The sequence below is a fragment of the Balaenoptera acutorostrata genome, chromosome X, assembly GCF_949987535.1.
Source record: "Balaenoptera acutorostrata chromosome X, mBalAcu1.1, whole genome shotgun sequence".
In the NCBI taxonomy this organism is placed as follows: domain Eukaryota; kingdom Metazoa; phylum Chordata; class Mammalia; order Artiodactyla; family Balaenopteridae; genus Balaenoptera; species Balaenoptera acutorostrata.
This window is the reverse complement of record NC_080085.1, coordinates 60,415,805-60,439,087: the sequence shown is the minus strand read 5'-3', so window position 1 is coordinate 60,439,087 and position 23,283 is coordinate 60,415,805. Positions and strand designations below refer to the sequence as shown.

Sequence of the window (23,283 nt, the reverse complement as noted above, 5' to 3'; positions counted from 1 at the left end):
GTTACCAAAGGCGAAATGTGGGGGGAGGGATAAATTAGGAATTTGGGAGTAACATATACACACTACTATGTATAAAATAGATAAAAAACAAGGACTTACTGTATAGCACAGGGAACTATACTGAATATTTTGTAATAACCTATATGGGAAAAGAATCTTCAAAAGAGTATATATATATATATATATATATATATATATAAATATTATTTATATATGTGTATAAATATCACATATATATATAAAACTAGATCACTTTGCTGTACACCTGAAACTAACACAACATTGTAAATCAACTATACCTCAATAAAAAATAAATTTAAAAAAAGGTAGACTATGTCTATGTTATGCCCCTAAGCAACTAGTTTAGTAGTCTGGTGAAAACAGGAAAACAGTCTGATTTATTCTTGGTGAACCTATGCAGGTTCCTAAGGATCCCGACGTCCCTTGCTTTTCCTAAGTGTGAATGAACCATTTGTTAAGACTTTTTTTCTCCCACAGGGATTAGTGAAGATCATCAAGCTTAATGCCTATAGTTCCTAGACAGAAAAAAATCTAGACTCCTTACACCCCCTGCCCATTTGCTTGTTTTGTTATTCATTTAACAAATGTTTGAGTGTCTTCTATGTACTGTGTAAGGTAAAACTCTAGGACTCAGCTTCACCACCCTACCTTGGCTTAATTTTTACCTGTTGCCAATAAATGTACCTGCTCCCTCCTTAAAATGTAAGCTTCTCTGAGGGTCTTATTCATCATTATACTGCTGGTAGTGCCTAGAAGTCTTGTTAAATGACAATAAAATAAACTTTTGAGAAGTGAAATTAAAGGATAGTAACATCAAAAAATTATACAAGGAATTAGAACTGATTTTCCTGCTCTCTTTTTAAACTTATCTCTATTTTTTTTTTTACCACCCCACACCCCTCATCTCTATTTTTGACCTTTGAAAAATGTTTTCTTCCTGAAATCCCTGTCAGGCTCTTAAATGTTCAAGGTAAATGACTTTTTTTTTTTTTTTTTGATATTTGTGATGCAAACCTGAGCTGGATAGGTAAATTTTTTTAAAAAAAATAAATTTATTTATTTATTTTTGGCTGTGTTGGGTCTTCATTGCTGCGCACGGGCTTTCTCTAGTTGTGGTGAGTGCGGGCTACTCTTCGTTGCGGTGTGCGGGCTTCTCATTGCGATGGCTTCTCTTTTTGGGGAGCATGGGCTCTAGGTGCGCGGGCTTCAGTAGTTGTGGCTCGCAGGCTCTAGAGCACAGGCTCAGTAGTTGTGGCACACGGGCTTAGTTGCTCCATGGCATGTGGGATCTTCCCAGACCCAGGCTCGAACCCGTGTCCCCTGCATTGGCAGGCGGATTCTAAACCACTGCGCCACCAGGGAAGTCCCTGGATAGCTAAATTTTTATTATAATATATCAAGTAACTTGTGGATTTAGAAACAACACCTAATAGGCTTTTTTGTTTTGGCCTTAACTCACCCCCCTCTGATTTACCTATCCCATCCAACCTCTTACTCTGTTCATATGGTTTATAGATTGACTCACTTCTTCAATGAGAAGTTCTTTATTCTTATAAAACAGAGTCAGCTCATTGTCTTGAGACACACTGTCTTGATATACGGTGTAGATTTATATACCCAGCTGCCTCTTTAACATATATACTTGGTGCCTAGTAGACACCTCAAACTTAGCGTGCCTAACTGAATTCTTGATTCCTTCTTTACACCCCTTTACATTCCTCTTCTCCTGTTTCTCCATCTCAGAAATGGCAAATCTACTAGTCTAGTTCCTTAGGTTCAAAACTGTGGGGTCATCTTTGGTTTTCTCTTTCATACCCCTTATCTAGTGAACCTCCAAATCCTGTCAGCTATTCCTTCAAAGATCTGTCCACAACCTGACCACTCCACCCCACCCACCCCCATTGCCTCCATCCTGGTCTAAACTACCATCATCTCTTGCCTGGGTTATTGTTACACTCCCCTACACATCTTTCTGCTTCTGTCCTTTCTCTCTGCAGCAGCCAGAGGGATTCTCTTACAACATAAGTCAGGTCCTGTCACGCCTCTCCTCAAAATTCTCCAATGGTTCCCCATCTCATGCAGGGTGAAGGTCAGAGTCCTTAGCTTGGTCTACAACAAGGCTCTAAATTTGACTTCCCCCTCTGATCTCATCTCCTTCCTTCTCCTTCTTGCTCACTCTGCTCCCAGCCACAGTGATCTTTCTGGAACATATCAAGCATTCATCTACTTCAGAGCATTTGTATTTACTGTTTCTTCTCTCCTCCTTTCCCTGCCCCCGGTCCAGATATTCACATGGCTCACACCTTCATTTCATTCAGGTCCCTTCTCAAATGTTCCCTTATTAGAGGGACCTTCCCTGATCACCTTACAGCACACTTCATCATGTTCTCTCCCTCTTGCCCTGGTATATTTTTCTCCACAACACTTACCACCACCGATTTTGTTTATTATCTGTCTCTTTACACTGGAAGTTAAGCTTTTTAAGGGCAACAAGAAATATTTATTGAGGGTCTACTATGTGCCGGGTCCTTTCCTGGGCAATGAGGATGTAAAAGTAAATAAACACGATTATCCTTATGGCATTTTCATTCTAGTATTATAGAAACTGCTGTATTTTCTCAGTAAATATTTGAAGAATGTTTTGAATAAATATACCATACACTCAGCAGAGTAAGAGGAATGGTTCAAAAGTAAAGGAGATTTGGATTGGCTTGTCACCCTCTAAATCACTGGAGCACCCACCACATCTAAAGAAATGGTGCTATAGCCTCCCAGATGAAAGGCTGGAAATCTAATCAAATCCCAGAACCCCCAAGCATTCTATTCTCCTAACTCTAAGGGGCTCTTGGATTCCTCCCTGCTATACCGTTTAAATAAAATATCTGGGATTGCATGAGAAGTTAGGCATCAGCCCAAACTGACTAGTGTCTAGTGACTGACAAGAGTATCAGACCAGGAGGAAATTAGATAAGAAGTGCTAAAAATTAATGAGAGGCTTTGGCCTTCAACAGAGGGAAAAACTATTTTGTATCAAAACAGAATAAACACTGTAAGGAAAATCAGTAGCAGAGATGCTAGTAGCCAGATCCAGATAAAGTGGTTTGGGAGAGAGGAGGAAGCTGCCTTCTTTACGAGAAAACTTGGAAGGCCAGATGAAGACATAAACTTTAGAAGCTATTAGACCTCCCCCGTGGAGAGGAAGGGAAGACCATGCCCACTACAGAAGGTGATATTGCTCTTACCACCTCTCTTTTCTCTTCCTTAGCAATCAGGGAATATGAAAGATTTTGTGGTACTGGGAATAGTTCAGGGGACGAGTCAAAGGTGGAAAGACCTACATGCATCAAAGAGTAAGATGATAAGGAGAGGAAAGGGACCTTGATTCTCAGTTCTCAGTTTCTACATAGCTTTCTGAAGACTTCCAGGAAACTGGCGGCAAGCAGTATATGAATAATGGGTGCCTATTACTTCATGGACCACATTTCCTAGGCTTGAACTTGGTCATGAATTGTATGCAAAGTATCTGCTCTAGAGAATGGCCCCGCTGGTCTATTTCTCAATTGAAGGGCTCAAAGCTGCTGCCACCTCCATTGACTAAAAACATCCTACTTATTTCTGATTCTCTTTTCTTTATTACAGGTCCTTCTTCTGAGCTCTTTTTCAGACTTCATCCAGTTTTACCTCTTTTTGTCCCAAATGACAAAGTCCTGGCCCCATTGCTTCAATTGCTCATGCGGTCTGGAACTGCTTCCATCGCTGGCCCTTACTTACATTGACAAATGTCAGCTTTAAAAAAATCTCATTTTCACCTTCATAAAGCCACATTGCTTTGTAGCCCTCCAGAACATATATCTTTAGCAGATTTAGCCAGCCATGTGCTGTCTTTGAATCCAGATGGCTTTACAACAGCCCATAGCTATGCATTCTACAAACTCCTACTCTAAAGAGGTAGCATTCTGTCAATTGACAGAATGATGTTAAAATAGAGCGATTCAAAGACCCTGCCCAGGAGCTACCTCAACATTTTGTTATGCCCCACAAAATGCATTGCTAGTTAACTCAAATCTGTTTCACCTTCAATAGGGATGGTTTTCATGGTACATCATAACCTAGCTGAAGGAGCAATCAACATTACCAACTTACATTACAAACACCAACAATTTGCTAGATACTAGGTTAGATTCTGGAGCTTCACAAAGAGAAATGAATCCCTGCCCTCAAGAAACTTACAGATGAGTTCTAGAGGCATGGTAGCTGACACCAACAATGACATAATTATCATTGGATTTAACATATCATGTAAGTGCCACCATGGCACAATACTCTGTCAATTCCAAGAATAGGACTGAATCCTCTTGGTGGTCTTAGTAGATATAGGATGTCCCCAGGAGAGATGAAGTCCTTATGGAGGGTGATCTTGAGAGGTACAAATGCTACCATGGCTATCAGACATACTGTGAAAGGACTAAAGGTACTGGGGTTGGAGGAGACAGGATACTTGTATAGTCAATTCTATGTCAAAAGAGTAGGTTAGGTAGGTTAAGCTGGAAAAACCTTCTGTGACCTTGCGTCTGTGGAAAATATAGGAGATTGTGAAGTACACTAGAAAAGGTAGTTCTCAGAATGGTACTCTCATCAACTGATATGTGATAAAGGATCACCCAAATAGACTTACCATCTGCTCCTTCACTGCTTTTGCTTCTTTTATTGCGGCGAACACGCCTACTCTCCTCTTCAGAGTATGACTTTTCTTCAGGGATGAAGAAATTCAGAAGGGCCATCTGAAAAATAACAAGTAGATAAGTCAAAGGTTGACCCCAGTCAACTATAGCCAACATAAAAAACTGGCTTTCTGTAGACAGTCTGCCTTCACCTTAAATTCAGAGTGTTTAAGATGAATGGATAAAGATGTAGTGTGTATATATATATATATATATATATATATATATATATGGAATATACAATTGAATATTAGCCATAAAAAATGAAACATTGCCATTTGCAGAAACATGGATGGACCTAGAGATTATCATACTAAGTGAAGTAAGCTAGACAAAGATAAATATCATATAGTATTGCTTATATGTGGAATCTAAAAAAAAGATACAAATGAACTTATTTACAAACCAGAAACAGACCCACAGACATAGAAAACAAATTTATGGTTACCAAAGGGGAAAGAGGGGGAGGGATAAATTAGGAGTTTGGGATTAACATATACTCACTACTGTGTATAGAATAGGTAAACAACACGGACTTGCTGTATAGCACAGGGAACTATAAATATTTTGTAATAATCTATGAGGGAAAAGAGTTTGAAAACGAATATATATATATATATTTTCATCTGAATCGCTGTGCTGTACACCTGAAACTAACACAACATTGTAAATCAACTATACTTCCAATAAAATAAATTCAGAGTGTCTAAAGCCTGAGCCCATCCTCCCTTCCACTGCACAAATTCTTTTATTTTTGATACCATTATTATCCCAAAAATGTAGGCACGAAATTTTGGTTAATCTCTTCTGCCCTCCTCTCATCTGCCCCAAATACCTAATGAGTAATAATTCAGTCCTACTTGTCAGTATAGTTCTGGGGTTCAGAGAGCCCAGTCATAGATTTTTAACTTCCCTTACATACTACTGATGTCTGCCCAGAATTAGACTTGGGCTTGCTACTCCCTCTTGGACTTCATTATTATATACATCCATGACTTTTCCACATTCCTATTTATGCTGAACTTTTGGCTTGTTCCCAGAATGCTGTGCATCCAATTATGATTGGATGGTACCATTTATGCCAATGCTCTTCTGGGAGTTAATAATGACAAAGCGCACAATTATTCTCTCCCTTTCCTAGATTCCAACAGAACTCTTACAGCATTTTGGTACTTAGTCCTCTACTGTCTTATGATAGTCTCTCATAATTATACAACATATTTCATATGTGAATGGGCCTGGTATCACTAATGATAATCACAGCTTAAATATATACTTGCTGAATTGAATCATAATTTTTCAGCATGAGTGCTTACTTGTGGTTAAAAAAAATGTGCCTGAGGTAAACAGTGGACAGAGTAGTAGGACTGAAAGTGATTCCAAACCCGACTCTGCCACTTATAGCTGTGTAACCTTGGGCAAGGTACTTAAGCTTTAATTTCCTCATCTGTAAATAGGGACAATAATAGTACTTTGCTCATAAAGTAGTTGGGTTTGTACAGTACCCAGCATGTAATATGCACTCAATAAATGTTAGCTATTATTGTAATTAAAATTAATATTAAAAATAGACTGGTTAGATAGTTTGGAGGTTAAAAAGAAGAAATGAAACTGCATTTTCACCCTATTGTTGGTTCAAAAAATAAACAATTCCAGAATATCCTCGTGTCTGCTGCATCTGTGATTAATTGGAAAAAGGATGGGTAGAACTCAAGTAAGCCTTAACATTCTACACAAACTTTCTTGAAAATCCTGTGATTTACTGTTTATGTAAAACAATTATACCCAATAGCCTTAATATACAAGATTAGCATCTTACAGATTATATTCACGTATTAAATACATAATTAACAATCTCCAACTTGGCATAGGGTTGTATTTAAAAATATTTAGGTTGAATCATATGAAACTGCCATTTTAGTATGTCAAAAATGGTTGAATATCAGCAATTTCACATGGTTCAACTGAGCAGTGTTTTTGTCACTTGACTGGAATGTAAAATGCACTTTCCTGTAGAATCAACATAATAAAGTCTGGCTAGGTTTCCAGATAAAGCCCATAGAAAGTTACTTAACCCACAATATAAATAAGCTATCATACTAGTAATAATATAATCCCAAACTGCTATTTACACTAAAATCTCAATCATTTGCAACTCTAGAAGAACAGGTAATTCTGGATAGAAGAGTTTTCATGATAAATTTGAGTGCTGAAACTCACTTCAGCTATTTTGGATAGAAATTAGTCTACAATATATGATTTCACTCAGGGTTTACTGAATATGTAGAAGACTATCTGCCTGTACATTAAATGGCACCAGCCCACTATGGTTTTGAGGGTTTTTTTAAGTTACACTTACATTACAGAGTAATACATGCTTTGTTAGAGAGAAGCATAAAGTTCTCTGGGAGGAAGAGGAAAAGTACCTAATACAGACCGGGAGTGGACAAGGCTTTTTGGAGGAGGTGCTACCTCTGTGAGTCCTGAAGGATATTGAGGATTTAGTGATGAATGAGAAAATGAAAAGGAATTCCAGGCAAAGGGAGCATTGTGCTTCAAGGTTCAGAGGAAATAGAGAAGCAGTTTTTGGAAATACAAGTAGCATAAAGTAAGTGGTAGGAGTTGGGGAGGAATGGTAAGGAATGAGCCAAGAGACATTAAACAAAGGCCAGATCATGTTAAGGAATTAAGATTTTACCCTGTAGCAGAGGGGTCCTCTGAAGGATTTTCTCCCTTTGTAAATTATGTACTTTATGAAAATTTTAGCTAAAATTTACATACAATAAAGTGCACACATTTTAAGCATACAGTTTGAAAAATACACACCTTTGTAACCACCACCCAAATCAAGATATGGAACATTACCATCACCCCAGAATTTTCCCTTGTGTCCCTTCCAGTCATTCTTCAGTGCTACTCCAACCTCAGGCAACCGCTGTTCTGATTCTATCACCATAGCTTAGTTTTTCCAATTCTAGAACCTCATATAAATGGGATCTTACAATATGTTTATATGATTTTTGTGTTGCTTCTTTCCCTCAGCACAATGTCTGTGAGACTCATTCACGTTGTTGTGAGTATCAGTAGTTCATTCCTTTTTCTTCCTGAGTAGTATTTAATTGTACGGATATACTATAACTTTTTAATGCATTTGCCTTTTGAGGGACATTTGGGTTATTTCCAGTTTGGGGCTATTATGAATAAAGGTGATATGAGTATGAGTCTTTGAGGGGATATATGTCTTCATTTTTCTTGGGTAAACACCTAGGAGTGGAACCTCTGGGCTATATGGTAAGTATTTACTGTAAGGGAACTGTCAAACTATTTTCCAGTGACTGTACCTTTTTCTACTTCCACTGGTAATGTGTGAGCAATCCACTGCTCTGCATCTTCACTACGCTTGGTGTTGTCAATTTTCCATTTTAACCATGCTTCTGGATGTGAAGGAGTTTCTCATTGTGGTTGGCTTATGAGTTCTTAAACTTCTTTTTATTGCTTTTTTGGTCTCTTACCTTGCTGTCAACTAACAGATTTCACTTCATCTACTTATAACATCTTTTCTAGTCTCTTCAAATTTGCTGCTTATAACCTCTTATAGGCTTGACATCTCACATCTCATTAAAACTAATTAGAATCATGTACAAACAGAATAAAGAGGCAGTCAGTGTGTTTTTGAATGGCTTTTCCAATAAGTAAGATGCATATTCTCTGGTGGCTTAGAGGCCATTTGTTTACTGCTTATTCCTGGCTGTGGTCTGGATAAGTGAGTCACTCGGAGAACTGAGTTTTACATAGGTATGTTATTATAGTATAATGCTATTTCTAGGGGAAAGGAATTTTGAAGCACAAATGGAGAACCTCCCCACCATCACCAACCAGAATTCCAGAATTTTTATACTCTTTGTGTTCCTTCATGGGCTCAGCTCCTATGGGGATTCGTGGCAGGGTCACCAGCACCTTCTTGTGTCCTGGCAGCAGCAGTAGGAGAATGTGCTCACATATTAATTGTTCCAAAAGGTCTCATGGGAGCTTGTGAAAACTCAGGCTCCCAGGAGAGCTGAGGGAGAAACCAACTCCTGCAGATGGAAAAAACAACTCCAGCTTCCATGGGTAGTAGGAGTAGCTTAAAGTCCTTTCAGAGAGGCTGTTGATGAGTATGGGACATTCATAAGTCAAGTGTTCATTAGAAGGGGACTGCCTGTATATGAAAATGCTTTGAATAGAACATAGTTTCTATTTTCTCATTGAAAAAAAACACAAAACACTGCTTAAACTGAAAGAGGATCCCTACACACAGTGATCTTATTTGAGTCTCAATTAGAGATAGGAGGGAAAACTAACCTTTGTGTAGTATAATGGTAAAGACAAAAATCAGTGACTGGGGGAGACCTTCAAGATGGTGGAGGAGTAAGACGTGGCGATCACCTTCCTTCCCACAGATACATCAGAAATACATCTACATGTGGAACAACTCCTACAGAACACCTATTGAACGCTGGCAGAAGACCTCAGACTTCCCAAAGGATATATATATATTTTTCCTTTTTCTCTTTTTGTGAGTTTGTATGTGCATGCTGCTTCTTTGTGTGATTTCATCTGTATAGCTTTGCTTTTACTATTTGTCCTAAGGTTCTGTCTGACCATTTTTTTTCTCCTTTTTAAAAAATTACTTAAAATTATTTTTTATTTTTAATAATTTATTTTTTATTTTAATAAATTTATTTTATTTTATTTTTTCCTTTCTTTCCTTCTTTTTTTTATCCCTTTTCTTCTGAGCCGTGTGGATGACAGGCTGTTGGTGCGCCGGCCGGTGTCAGGCCTGTGCCTCTGAGGTGGGAGAGCTGAGTTCAGGACATTGGTCCACCAGAGACCACCTGGCTCCATGTAATATCAAACAGCGAAAGCTCTCCAAGAGATCGCCATCTCAATGCTAAGACCCAGCTCCACCCAACGACCAGAAAGCTCCAGTGCTGGACACCCTATGCCAAACAACTAGCAAGACAGGAACACAAACCCACCTATCAGCAGAGAGTATGCCTAAAATCATAATAAAGTCACAGGCACCCCAAAACAGACCACAAGACGTGGTGCTGCCCATCAGAAAGACAAGATTTACCTTTATCCACCAGAATACAGGCACCAGTCCCCTCCACCAGGAAGCCTACACAACCCACTGAACCAACCTTACCCACTGGGGGCAGACACCAAAAACAACAGGAAACTATGAACCTGAAGCCTGTGAAAAGGACACCCCAAACACAGTAAGTTAAGCAAAATGAGAAGACAGAGAAACACACAGCAGATGAAGGAGCAAGGTAAAAATCCACCAGACCAAACAAATGAAGAGGAAATAGGCAGTCTACCTGAAAAAGAATTCAGAGTAAGGATAGTAAAGATGATACAAACTCTTGGAAATAGAATGGAGAAAATACAAGCAATGTTTAACAAGGACCTAGAAGAACTAAAGAGCAAACAAACAATGATGAACAACACAATAAATGAAATGAAATATTCTCTAGAAGGAATCAATAGCAGAAAAATTGAGGCAGAAGAACGGATAAGTGACCTGGAAGATAAAATAGTGGAAATAAATACTGCAGAGCAGAATAAAGAAAAAAGAATGAAAAGAAATGAGGACAGTCTCAGAGACCTCTGGGACAATATTAAACGCAACAACATTCAAATTATAGGGGTCCCAGAAGAAGAAGAGAAAAAGAAAGGGACAGAGAAAATATTTGAAGAGATTATAGTTGAAAATTTCCCTAATATGGGAAAGGAAATAGTTAATCAAGTCCAGGAAGCACAGAGAATCCCATACAGGATAAATCCAAGGAGAAACATGCCAAGACATATATTAAACAAACTATCAAAAATTAAATACAAAGAAAAAATATTAAAAGCAGCAAGGGAAAAACAACAAATAACATACAAGGGAACTCCCATAAGGTTAACAGCTGATCTTTCAGCAGAAACTCTGCAAGCCAGAAGGGAGTGGCAGGACATATTTAAAGTGATGAAATGGAAAACCTACAACCAAGATTACTCTACCCACCAAGGATCTCATTCAGATTTGACAGAGAAATTAAAACGTTTACAGACAAGCAAAAGCTAAGAGAATTCAGCAGCACCAAAACAGCTTTACAACAAATGCTAAAGGAACTTCTCTGCACAGGAAACACAAGAGAAGGAAAAGGAGGACTTCCCTGGTGGTGCAATGGTTAGGAGTCTGCCTGCCAATGCAGGGGACATGGGTCCGAGCCCTGGTCCAGGAAGAAACCACATGGCACAGAGCAAATAAGCCCATGCACCACAACTATTGAGCCTGCACTATAGAGCTTGTGAGGAACAACTACAGAAGCCCGAGTGCCTAGGGACCATGCTCCACAGCAAGAGAAGCCACCAAAATGAGAAGCCTGTGCACCAAATCAAGAGTTGCGCCCACTCACCGCCACTAGAGAAGGCCTGTGCGCAGCAACAAATACCCAATGCAGCCAAAAAATAAAAATAAGACAAAATAAATAAATTTTTATTAAGAAGAGAAGGAAAAGACCTACAATAAAAAACCCAAAACAATTAAGAAAATAGTAATAGGAACATATATATCCATAATTACCTTACATGTAAATGTATCAAATACTCCAACCAAAAGACATAGACTGGCTGAATGCATACAAAAACAAGACCCAAATATATGCTGTCTACAAGACACCCACTTCAGACCTACGGACACATACAGACTCAAACTGAGGGGATGGAAAAAGATATTCCATGCAAATGAAAATCAAAAGAAAGCTGGAGTACCAATTCTCATATCAGACAAAATAGAGTTTAAAATAAAGACAATTACAAGGGACAAACAAGGACACTACATAATGATCAAGGGATCAATCCAAGAAGAAGACATAAAAATTGTAAATACTGACATTCACAGAAACATGCACAAGATGAAAAGCCAGAGGGCTATATACCAGATGAAGGAACAAAATAAAACCCCAGAAAAACAACTAAATGAAGTGGAGATAGGCAACCTTCCAGAAAAACAATTCAGAATAATGAGAGTGAAGATGATCCAGGACTTCGAAATAAGAATGGAGGCAAAGATCGAGAAGATGCAAGAAATGTTTAACAAAGACCTAGAAGAATTAAAGAACAAACAAACAGAGATGAACAATACAATAACTGAAATGAAAACTACACTAGAAGGAATCAATAGCAGAATAACTGAGGCAGAAGAATGGATAAGTGACTTGGAAGATAAAATAGTGGAATTCACTGCTGCGGAACTGACTAAAGAAAAAAGAATGAAAAGAAATGAAGACAGCCTAAGAGACCTCTGGGACAACATGAAACACAACAACATTTGCATTATAGGGGTCCCAGAAGGAAAAGAGAGAGAGAAAGGACCAGAGAAAATATTTGAAGGGATTATAGTCGAAAACTTCCCTAACATGGGAAAGGAAATAGCCACCCAAGTCCAGGAAGTGCAGCGACTCCCATACAGGATAAACCCAAGGAGAAACACGCCAAGACACATAGTAATCAAATTGGCAAAAACTAAAGACAAAGAAAAATTATTGAAAGCAGCAAGGGAAAAACGACAAATAACATACAAGGGAACTCCCATAAGGTTAACAGCTGATTTCTCAGCAGAAACTCTACAAACCAGAAGGGAGTGGCATGATATACTTAAAGTGATGAAAGGGAAGAACCTACAACCAAGATTACTCTACCCAGCAAGGATCTCATTCAGATTTGATGGAGAAATCAAAAGCTTTACAGACAAGCAAAAGCTAAGAGCATTCAGCACCACCAAACCAGCTCTATAACAAATGCTAAAGGAACTTCTCTAAGAGGGAAACACAAGAGAAGAAAAGGACCTACAAAAACAAACCCAAAACAATTAAGAAAATGGTCATAGGAACATACATATCGATAATTACCTTAAACGTGGATGGATTGAATGCTCCAACCAAAAGACACAGGTTTGCTGAATGGATACAAAAACAAGACCCATATATATGCTGTCTACAAGAGACCCACTTCAGACCTAGGGACACATACAGACTGAAAGTGAGGGGATGGAAAAAGATATTCCATGCAAATGGAAATCAAAAGAAAGCTGGAGTAGCTATACTCATATCAGATAAAATAGACTTTAAAATAAAGAATGTTACAAGAGACAAGGAAGGACACTACATAATGATCAAGGGATCAATCCAAGAAGAAGATATAACAATTATAAATATATGTGCACCCAACATAGGAGCACCTCAATACATAAGGCAACTGCTAACAGCTCTAAAAGAGGAAATTGACAGTCACACAATAATAGTGGGGGACTTTAACACCTCACTTACACCAATGGACAGATCATCCAAAATGAAAATAAATAAGGAAACAGAAGCTTTAAATGACACAATAGACCAGATAGATTTAATTATTTTATTGGACATTCCATCCAAAAACAGCAGATTACACTCTCTTCTCAAGTGCGCACGGAAAATTCTCCAGGATAGATCACATCTTGGGTCACAAATCAAGCCTCAGTAAATTTAAGAAAATTGAAATCATATCAAGCATCTTTTCTGACCACAACGCTATGAGATTAGAAATGAATTACAGGGAAAAAACTGTAAAAAACACAAACACATGGAGGCTAAACAATAGGTTACTAAATAACCAAGAGATCACTGAAGAAATCAAAGAGGAAATTAAAAAACACCTAGAGACAAATGACAATGAGAACATGACGATCCAAAACCTATGGGATTCCGCAAAAGCAGTTCTAAGAGGGAAGTTTATAGGTATACAAGCCTACCTCAAGAAACAAGAAAAATCTCAAAGAAACAATCTAACCTTACACCTGAAGGAACTAGAGAAAGAAGAACAAGCAAAACCGAAAGTTAGCATGAGGAAAGAAATCATAAATACCAGAGCAGAAATAACTGAAATGGAAACAAAGAAAACAACAGCAAAGATCAATAAAACTAAAAGCTGGTTCTTTAAGAACATAAACAAAATTGCTAAACCATTAGCCAGACTCATCAAGAAAAAGAGGGAGAGGACTCAAATCAATAAAATTAGAAATGAAAAAGGAGAGGTTACAACAGACACCACAGAAATACAAAGCATCCTAAGAAACTACTACAAGCAACTCTGTGCCAATAAAATGGACAACCTGGAAGAGATGGACAAATTCTTAGAAAGGTATAACCTTCCAAGACTAAACCAGGAAGGAATAGAAAATATGAACAGACCAATCACAAGTAATGAAATTGAAACTGTGATTAAAAATCTTCCAACAAACAAAAGTCCAGGACCAGATGGCTTCACAGGTGAATTCTATCAAACATTTAGAGAGGAGCTAACACCCATCCTTCTCAAATTCTTCCAAAAAATTGCAGAGGAAGGAACAGTCCCAAACTCATTCTATGAGGCCACCATCACCCTGATACCAAAACCAGACAAAGATACTACAGAAAAAGAAAATTACAGACCAATATCACTGATGAATATAGATGCAAAAATCCTCAACAAAATACTATCAAAGAGAATCCAACAACACATTAAAAGGATCATATACCATGATCAAGCGGGATTTATCCCAGGGATGCAAGGATTCTTCAATATATGCAAATCAATCAATGTGATACACCATATTAACAAATTGAAAAATAAAAACCATATGATCATCTCAACAGATGAAGAAAAAGCTTTTGACAAAATTCTACACCCATTTATGATAAAAACCCTAAGAAAGTGGGCATAGAGGGAACCTACCTCAACATAATAAAGGCCATATATGACAAACCCACAGCAAACATCATTCTCAATGGTGAAAAGCTGAAAGCATTTCCTCTAAGATCAGGAATGAGACAAGGATGTCCACTCTCACCACTATTATTCAACATAGTATTCGAAGTTTTAGCCATAGCAATCAGAGAAGAAAAAGAAATAAAAGGAATCCAAATCAGAAAAGAAGTAAAGCTGTCACTGTTTGCAGATGACATGATACTATAAAATAGAGTATCCTAAAGATGCAACCAGAAAACTACTATAGATAATCAATGAATTTGGTAAAGTTGCAGGATACAAAAGTAATGCACAGAAATCTCTTGCATTCCTGTACACTAATGATGAAAAATCTGAAAGAGAAATTAAGGAAACACTCCCATTTACCATTGCAACAAAAAGAATAAAATACCTAGGAGTAAACGTACCTAAGGAGACAAAAGACCTGTATGCAGAAAACTATAATACACTGAAGAATGAAATTAAAGATGATACGAACAGATAGAGAGATATATCATGTTCTTGGATTGAAGGAATCAACATAGTGAAAATGACTATACTACCTAAAGAAATCTACAGATTCAATGCAATCCCTATCAAACTAAGAATGGCATTTTTCACAAAACTAGAACAAAAAATTTCACAATGTGTATGGAAACACAAAAGACCCCGAATAGCCAAAGCAATCTTGAGTAAGAAAAACGGAGCTGGAGGAATCAGGCTCCCTAACTTCAGACTATACTACAAAGCTACAGTAATCAAGATAGTATGGTACTGGCACAAAAACAGAAATATAGATCAATGGAACAGGATAGAAAGCCCACAGATAAACCCACGCACATACTGTCACCTTATTTTTGATATAGGAGGCAAGAATATATGATGGAGGAAGGACAGCCTCTTCCATAAGTGGTGCTGGTAAAACTGGACAGCTACATGTAAAAGAATGACATTAGAACACTCCCTAACACCATACACAAAAATAAACTCAAAATGGGTTAAAGATCTAAATGTAAGTCTAGACACTATAAAACTCTTAGAGGAAAACATTGGCAGAACACTGTAATCCATATATCACAGCAAGATCCTTTTTGACCACCTTCTACAGAAATGGAAATAAAAACAAAAATAAACACCTGGGAACTAATGAAACTTAAAAGCTTTTTCACAGCATAGTAAACCATAAAAAAGACGAAGAGAGAACCCTCAGAATGGGAGAAAATATTTGCAAATGAAGCAACTGACAAAGGATTAATCTCCAAAATTTACAAGCAGCTCATGCAGCTCAATATCAAAATAACAAACAACCCAATCCAAAAATGGGCAGAAGACCTAAATACACATTTCTCCAAAGAAGATATACAGATTGCCAACAAACACATGAAAGAATGCTCGGGCTTCCCTGGTGGCACAGTGGTGGAGAATCTGCCTGCTAATGCAGTGGACACAGGTTCGAGCCCTGGTCTGGGAAGATCCCACATGCCACGGAGCAACTAGGCCCGTGAGCCACAACTACTGAGCCTGCGCATCTGGAGCCTGTACCCCGCAACAAGACAGCCCGCAATAGTGAGAGGCCCATGCACCGTGATGAAGAGTGGCCCCCACTTGCCACAACTAGAGAAAGCCCTCGCACAGAAATGAAGACCCAACACAGCCAAAAATAAAAATAAATAAAACAAATGTGGGGTTTAAAAAGTTCTGATAAAAAAAAAAGTTGGCTGTTTATTTTAAAAAAACAAAGAATGCTCAACATCATTAATCATTAGAGAAATGCAAATCAAAACTCATTGAGATGTTACCTCACACCACTCAGAATGGCCATCATCAAAAAATCTACAAACAGTAAATGCTGGAAAGGGTGTGGGGAAAAGGGAACCCTCTTGCACTGTTGGTGGGAATGTAAATTTATACAGCCACTATGGAGAACAGTATGAAGGTTCCTTAAAAAACTAAAAATAGAACTATCATACGACCCAGCAATCCCACTACTGGGCATATACCCTGAGAAAACCATAATTCAAAAAGAGTCATGTACCACAATGTTCACTGCAGCTCTATTTACAATAGCCAGGACATGGAAGCAACCTAAGTGTCCATTGACAGATGAATGGATAAAGAAGATGTGGCGCATATATACAATGGAATATTACTCAGCCATAAAAGGAAACGAAATTGAGTTATTTGTAGTGAGGTGGATGGAGTTAGAGTCTGTCATACAGAGTGAAGTAAGAAAGAGAAAAACAAATACTGTATGCTAACACATATATATGGAATCTAAAAAAAAATGGTTCTGAAGAACCAAGCGGCAGGACAGGAATAAACACGCAGATATAGACAATGGACTTGAGGACACAGGGAGGGGGAAGGGTAAGCTGGCACGAAGTGAGAGAGTGGCATGGACATATATACACTACCAAATGTAAAATAGATAGCTAGTGGGAAGGAGCTGCATAGCACAGGGAGATCAACTCGGTGCTTTGTGACCACCTAGAGGGGTGGGATAGGGAGGGTGGGAGGGAGATGCAAGAGGGAGGAGATATGGGGATATATGTATATGTATAGCTGATTCACTTTGTTATAAAGCAGAAACTAACACACCATTGGAAAGCAATTATACTCCAATAAGGATGTTAAATAAAACAAACAAAGAAATAAATAATAAAAGCATTTAAGGACAAAAAAAAATCAGTGGCTGCTGGGACTTCCTTCGTGGTCCAGTGGATAAGACTCTCCCCTCCCCATGCAGGGAGCCCTGTTTTGATCCCTGGTCGAAACTAGATTCCACATGCTGCAACTAAGAGTTTGCATGGTGCAACTATGAACCCACATGCTGCAACTAAAAGATCCGACGTGCTACAACTAAGACCTGGCACAGCCGATTTTAATAATAATTATAATAATAATTATTATTAGTAGTAGTAGTATTAGTGTCATAATTAAAATAAATATTAAAAAATCAGTGGCTGCTCACAGAAAAAGTCTGGAATTCTAGCTTGAGTGTTGCATTCATTAGCATGGCCTCCAGAGGCAAGCTGCAGAATATGAAGGAAACAGCCTTCTCTCTTCAAATATTGCTTTCCTATTGCACAAGGGAAAAGGCATCAGGAATGTTGGTTACAGCCAGGCATTTTGCTCAAGGGGATAAAAATCTAATTCTTTACACTTTATTAACTGATTACACCCTTGTTTCCTATGGTAAAATTACATGGTAAACAGCACCTGCAGATGACAGGGATGTCAGCTGGAAAAAATTCGTTAATAGTGAGACATGAGGGATACATCCATTATTTCTAGTGACTATCCAGATATTGCTACAAAAATATTTTTTGTCTAATATCTCAACCCACAAAATTATTGGGCACTTTTTTTCATTTTACCATGACATAGAATAAATTTGATTCATTTTATATTTCATGGTAATGTATGTGATTGTATTAGATGATTCATAGGAAATTACTCATAAGGTTTTTGAGGGTAGAGGCCACATTTTGTCCATTTTTGTAACCCTATTGCCTAGCTCTGTACCTGGCACATGGTAGGCCCCTAATAAGTATCTATCTGTCAAAAGAATGATAGAACTATCAGTAATCCATTCTATAAAGCCAGGATTTTATTTGACTTGAATTAGACCACATTTCTTAGGATCAACCATGGCTAGGTAGACTAAGGACATGTAACAATACTGGCAGTAATCAAATCAAATGGATCTTAAGAGTGTGAGATTCTGAAGGTCGGTGGCTCTCAAACTTTCGTGTGCATCAGAATCACTAGGCATGAGTGTTAAAATGTAGAATTCCCGGCCTTCGCCTCCCCAAAGTTAGATTGAGTAAGCTGAAGTGAGACATGAGAATCTGGCTTTTCAACTAGCTCACTATGGGATTCTGATGCAGGTAGCTCTGGAAACACATTTTGAGAAACTGCTATATTATTCATTCCTCAACTGATTCATTATCTGGAGACTAAAAAGACGAAGTCCTCTTTTGTCACTGGTAAAATAGGGCTCTCACATAGATAGTGTTTTTTTGCCTTTTATTCTGTCATTCCTGGAGTTAATTTGTTTATAGAAATTGGTACTTCATCTCTCTCAAGAGGAGGCATACCAGGCTTTCTAAAATTGGCAATTCACCTGGTTTTTTTTTAAAAAAAGATTTGTCTTTCAATGTTCTTGAATAAATCTATTCTTTCTTATTGCAATCACTGCCATCACTACCACCACTCATCAGCAATCAGCTGGGACCTTCAAATAAAATAAAATAAAATAAAAACATTTACACTCTGGGATATTTAAGAAAATCTCCAAGTGATTCCACCACAGCAATATGTGAGCATTCCAGTACCAATGAGTGAAGTAGGGTTGCCCAGATTAGTTTGATGGGTATGTCATGGATATAAAATGAATATAGGAGCTGGCATTGAATATACTTTCAATCTTAAAGGAACCCTTAATTTAATATGCTTTGATTTTCAACAAAAGATCTGGAGAGGGTCACTCAGGTTTGTATGCTGAACAAACACTGAGTATTTACCACATGGAGGGCAGTGAAGTGAACAATATTTTAACATACACGAACAACATCCAAATAATCCTGAGTTGCTTTGCCGTGCCTGATACCACTACATAGCAGGAGGTAGTAAGGTTTTAAAAGCAGTGTGACAAGAAGGGAAGCACAGTATGTGCTGTTGCCAAATGGAGTGTGCTAGCTCCTGAGAGAGAGCAAACAAGAACACTCAACATTGATCACAGCATCCCATTGGAGCTGCCACCATTGGGGTCAGGGTAGAGGTGGCAGCAATCAGCTCAAATGCCAAAGGAAATTGGCACCCTGGACATCTCTGGTGTGAGTGCTGGGGATTACTATCCCCTATCGTACATATATCTGATGATGACTGAAATTATATAGTAAATTAAACATGGAAACTAAAGAGAACCAACATTTTTCACATAGAGCTAAAAGCAGTCACTGGATTCTGCTCTCTAGGCCATTTGACTTAAAAATTACTGCCCAACAATACAAGTGACTGTAAAGTATAAAGCAAAATAAAAAAGAATAGTATCTTTATTTGAAGAGATTACCATAGTGTGGCATTGGAAAATTATACTAAAGACCAGTTCAATCTCTGGCTTTTCTCACCTCCCATTTTTGGGCTCTAAAGATCATTTAATACATCAAATAATGCCTTATATATTTTTAATATAAAATTTTCTTTCCCCCATTGGTAGTAAGCTCCTCAAAGGTAGCTATACTTGTAGGTTCAGAACCTGTGTGGACTTGTCCTCTGGATAAGATGAAATCAAAGATGAGTTATTTCAAACATAATACTACTAATGCAAAGGGGGAAAATGGACTCCTGCTCTGATCATGTGTTTCCTAGGTTTGGCCCTATTCCTAACATTCAGAACAGAGCTGAAGAACAGACTATTATGGAATTGATTCTCATCAATGGACAATGCAAGTTGTGTCTAGCTTTTGTAGGACTTTGAAATTCACACCTGCCAAAGATGGCTCATCTACTTCGTTGAACTGTTTTACTGTCAGAGTCGGAGTCATGCTTAATGTGAAATAGCAAGAGAGGACCACCACTACTGAGATTCTGGAAGTCAGCTGGTCTATGAGCATTAAAACAATGTTCACTGCTGACATGTGCAGAGATGCCAAGACAGAGGGATACCCAAGCATGTTCGGTATGGTGAGCTTTATGGCATACCCATAAGCAGGAGTGGCATAAGAAATACTCTAAAGAATGCACTGAACCATAGCTTCAAATAACATGACATAGTTGTGGGCTACTTGGGAAAACAGCAGCCGAGACCAGCTTGGAATGCAATAGTATGGAATTTGGAAACTTTCTGAGCAAAGGCTTTTTTTAGCTGAACACAAGTTGAACACAGAAATACAGACAGTGACAGGCTCTACAAATAGCAGCTGCAGCCACAAATCAAAAAGCAGTGTGTATGTATGTCATATAGAAAGGACTTTTGATTGAAGATTTAGTCTTTGCTCCCTACAAGTGTGGGTGAAATCAGAAGTGACATGTTTGAATAAGAAGAAGGGCAGCAAAATATATTGGATGTGACTGCCTTCCCTTGGGAGAATCTGCTTATTTAATATGTATAATAATTCCTCATACTTCTAAAGTGAAAGGCACTTAGACACATAAGGAGAAAAACATACACTTCCACTTGTAATACCTGGAAATCACTTAAGGCTATCATTTGTGAATAGGATCAGTTTATACATTAGAATGTACCTATAGAACTTATTATATAAGTGCCAGGATAAAACCATCTCAGCCAATACTGAGCTTGGGATTCAGAAAATATTAGCTTTAATACATTCTCTTAATTATGAATTCTTAAATGGCTCTTGAAAATTTTATAACAATGTTGCAATTTATCTTTACAAAGCTGGACTAACATAGGATAGAGGTACATTATGACCAAAAGGAGATTGCCTGTGCAAGTTTAAACTAGGATTTTTTCCCTTGTCCAAAATTTCACTATGAAATCGCTTCTGGTTCCCAGTGGAGACCTAAACCTCATAAACTACCTCTAAATCATGTTGTCCACAACATTCAAGATCAAGTATGGAGGAAGGCTAAGAGTGAGGTAGCTAGTGAAAAGAGAGTTGTAACGGTCCGAACTTGAGGGGGAGGGGAATAGGACACAGGTAAGGAGCAAATTAAGAAACAGATGGCTATCAGTTCTAAGAGGGCAAAAATGTTCTAAACATTGTAGAAAAACTAAGCTGTGAGAAGGATTTTAGGGAAAGATGAATCATATTCTGTTTAAGTTGATGCTGAAATATGTTTTAGACAAAAGTTCAACTATTATAGGTAGGGCTCATAATGAAAGAAAGGCTAGAAACAATGATCCAAACATACCCATGGGGTTGGGCAAATACCAAGGATATGAACATAGATATGTGGCCAGTGGACCATTAATCTAGGACTGGCTCACAAGAATGTGAGTACAGAAAGCGAATCTCAAAGGGAAAAGGTCAGGCAGGATAGGGTGTAAGTACTGTAAAACTGAATTCAATACAAGTATCTTAAGGGCAAGGAGGTAATCAGTGGTGATACAATCAGCAGAGATTCAGCCTGCAATAAATATGTGTGAAGCACAAACCTGAGGATTGGGGAAAAAGGAAAGGACTGGGACACAAGTCCAGAACTTTAAACAATGTAAAACTCAATCACCAAGGGCAGAAAAGGACTGGTAATAAAACTGCAAGGCCAGGAAGACCACTGCACTGTGAGATTAGATAAAGCTAAAGTTGTAATGCTGTCCTTAGATAACTTGTCATTTTAGTACCTCCTGTATCCAAGTGTGGACAGGGCCTCACTTGAAGTAAACACAAAACTGGTCATGTGACATAATGGTAGACCAATACTGCTTCAGTAGCTGTAAAACTGAGGGAAAAAAACAAAACATTTTAAAACATGACTGTTAATTAGAATTCAGCATTAGGGTGTTTCTATGCAAATCTTTTCTCAGAGGAAAATTCCTGACTCTTGCTTATGACCATGACAGTGAGTGAAGGAAACCTCATGCTGAGTATTGTCTCATAAATCACTTCTACAGCATCTCAACAGAGCTACCCACTCAAAAAGAAATTAGGATAAAATATAAACAAATGAAATGAAGTATAGCAAAATACTCTATTCGTTAAAGTAAATTTTATGCATATCCATTGATTGTTAGTTTAGGGACTAAAGTCATTTTTCCATGGAGCAATGGAGAATTAGATTTCATTACTATCTACTGCTCTCTTTCACCGAGCTTTAACCCCAGTGAGTCCTCTAATTTCTATTAATGGGTAAACAATACAGGCCTGTACAATTTATAGCTAATTGCTCCTAATTACAAGTATCTCCCCAATCATTAAAAGCTTATAAACTTTAAAATTTGACAAGTATATAGACATCTGGATCAAGGTGGCTGACTGAACAAACAATTTTAGCTCCTCTCTTTCCCAAGATCCTATTAAGCAAGTAAAAAAATGATATAATGAAAAGACTAACAGAGGGAATCAGCAGTAAAGAGATTTCAATATGTTTCTAAAAGACGGAAAGTGGATAGGATGCTGACTGATAAAGAAGGGCTGAGAAAGTGACAGAGGGGGCTTACAGCCTGGAGGATGCTGATCTGCCCTGTAGGACCCCAGAGAAATTTGAAACTTGGAAATGCCAAGTAAGGGAGAGGGTGAGAATGAAATGTGAGAAATTCACTGAAAGCGTGTGTACTGAACAATCATCTCCTGCCCCAGAGTATAGATACCTTAGTATTCAGGCATTTATCCTCAAGATAAAAAAAAAAGAAAATCAGAACATTCTTCTCTAAAGAGATTGTCATCTAAGAACAATTGAACAATTGAAGTACCTAGTATGGGCATTTGCTCTAGGGAGCTAAGACATCCACATTCTGGGATTTAGAGGTCCCCCCTAACATAATGGCTCTGTGTACATGGGTGGGGCTTACAGGCTTCATATTTGGGGCATCCAGCCATTTTGCTCAACCCCTAGACACATTATGATATTTCAGAACATCAAAGATTAAAAAAAAAAAAAGAACCTGAAAGCTCCCAGAGATAAAAAACATTAACAGTTAAAGGAAGGAGAATTGGAATAGATTGGTCACCTCAACAGCAACACTGGGTGTTCAAGAAAACAATGGAGAAATGCCTTCAAGGCTCTTAGGGAAACTTATTTTGAACCTACAGTTTTATTTGTAGCCAACTATAAATTGAAC

General features: G+C 38.0%; 1 protein-coding gene across 4 annotated transcripts in view; it reads right to left on the bottom strand.

Annotated features, from left to right (window-relative positions):
* EDA (ectodysplasin A) overlaps positions 1 to 23,283 on the bottom strand; it is a 354,958-nt gene that overhangs the window by 94,589 nt on the left and 237,086 nt on the right. For all 4 annotated transcript variants that reach the window (XM_028167173.2, XM_028167174.2, XM_057538254.1 and 1 more), the window contains exon 2: positions 4,697 to 4,802. In XM_028167173.2, coding sequence (XP_028022974.1) covers positions 4,697 to 4,802 — 106 coding nt within the window. The remainder of the gene's footprint in view (positions 1 to 4,696; positions 4,803 to 23,283) is intronic.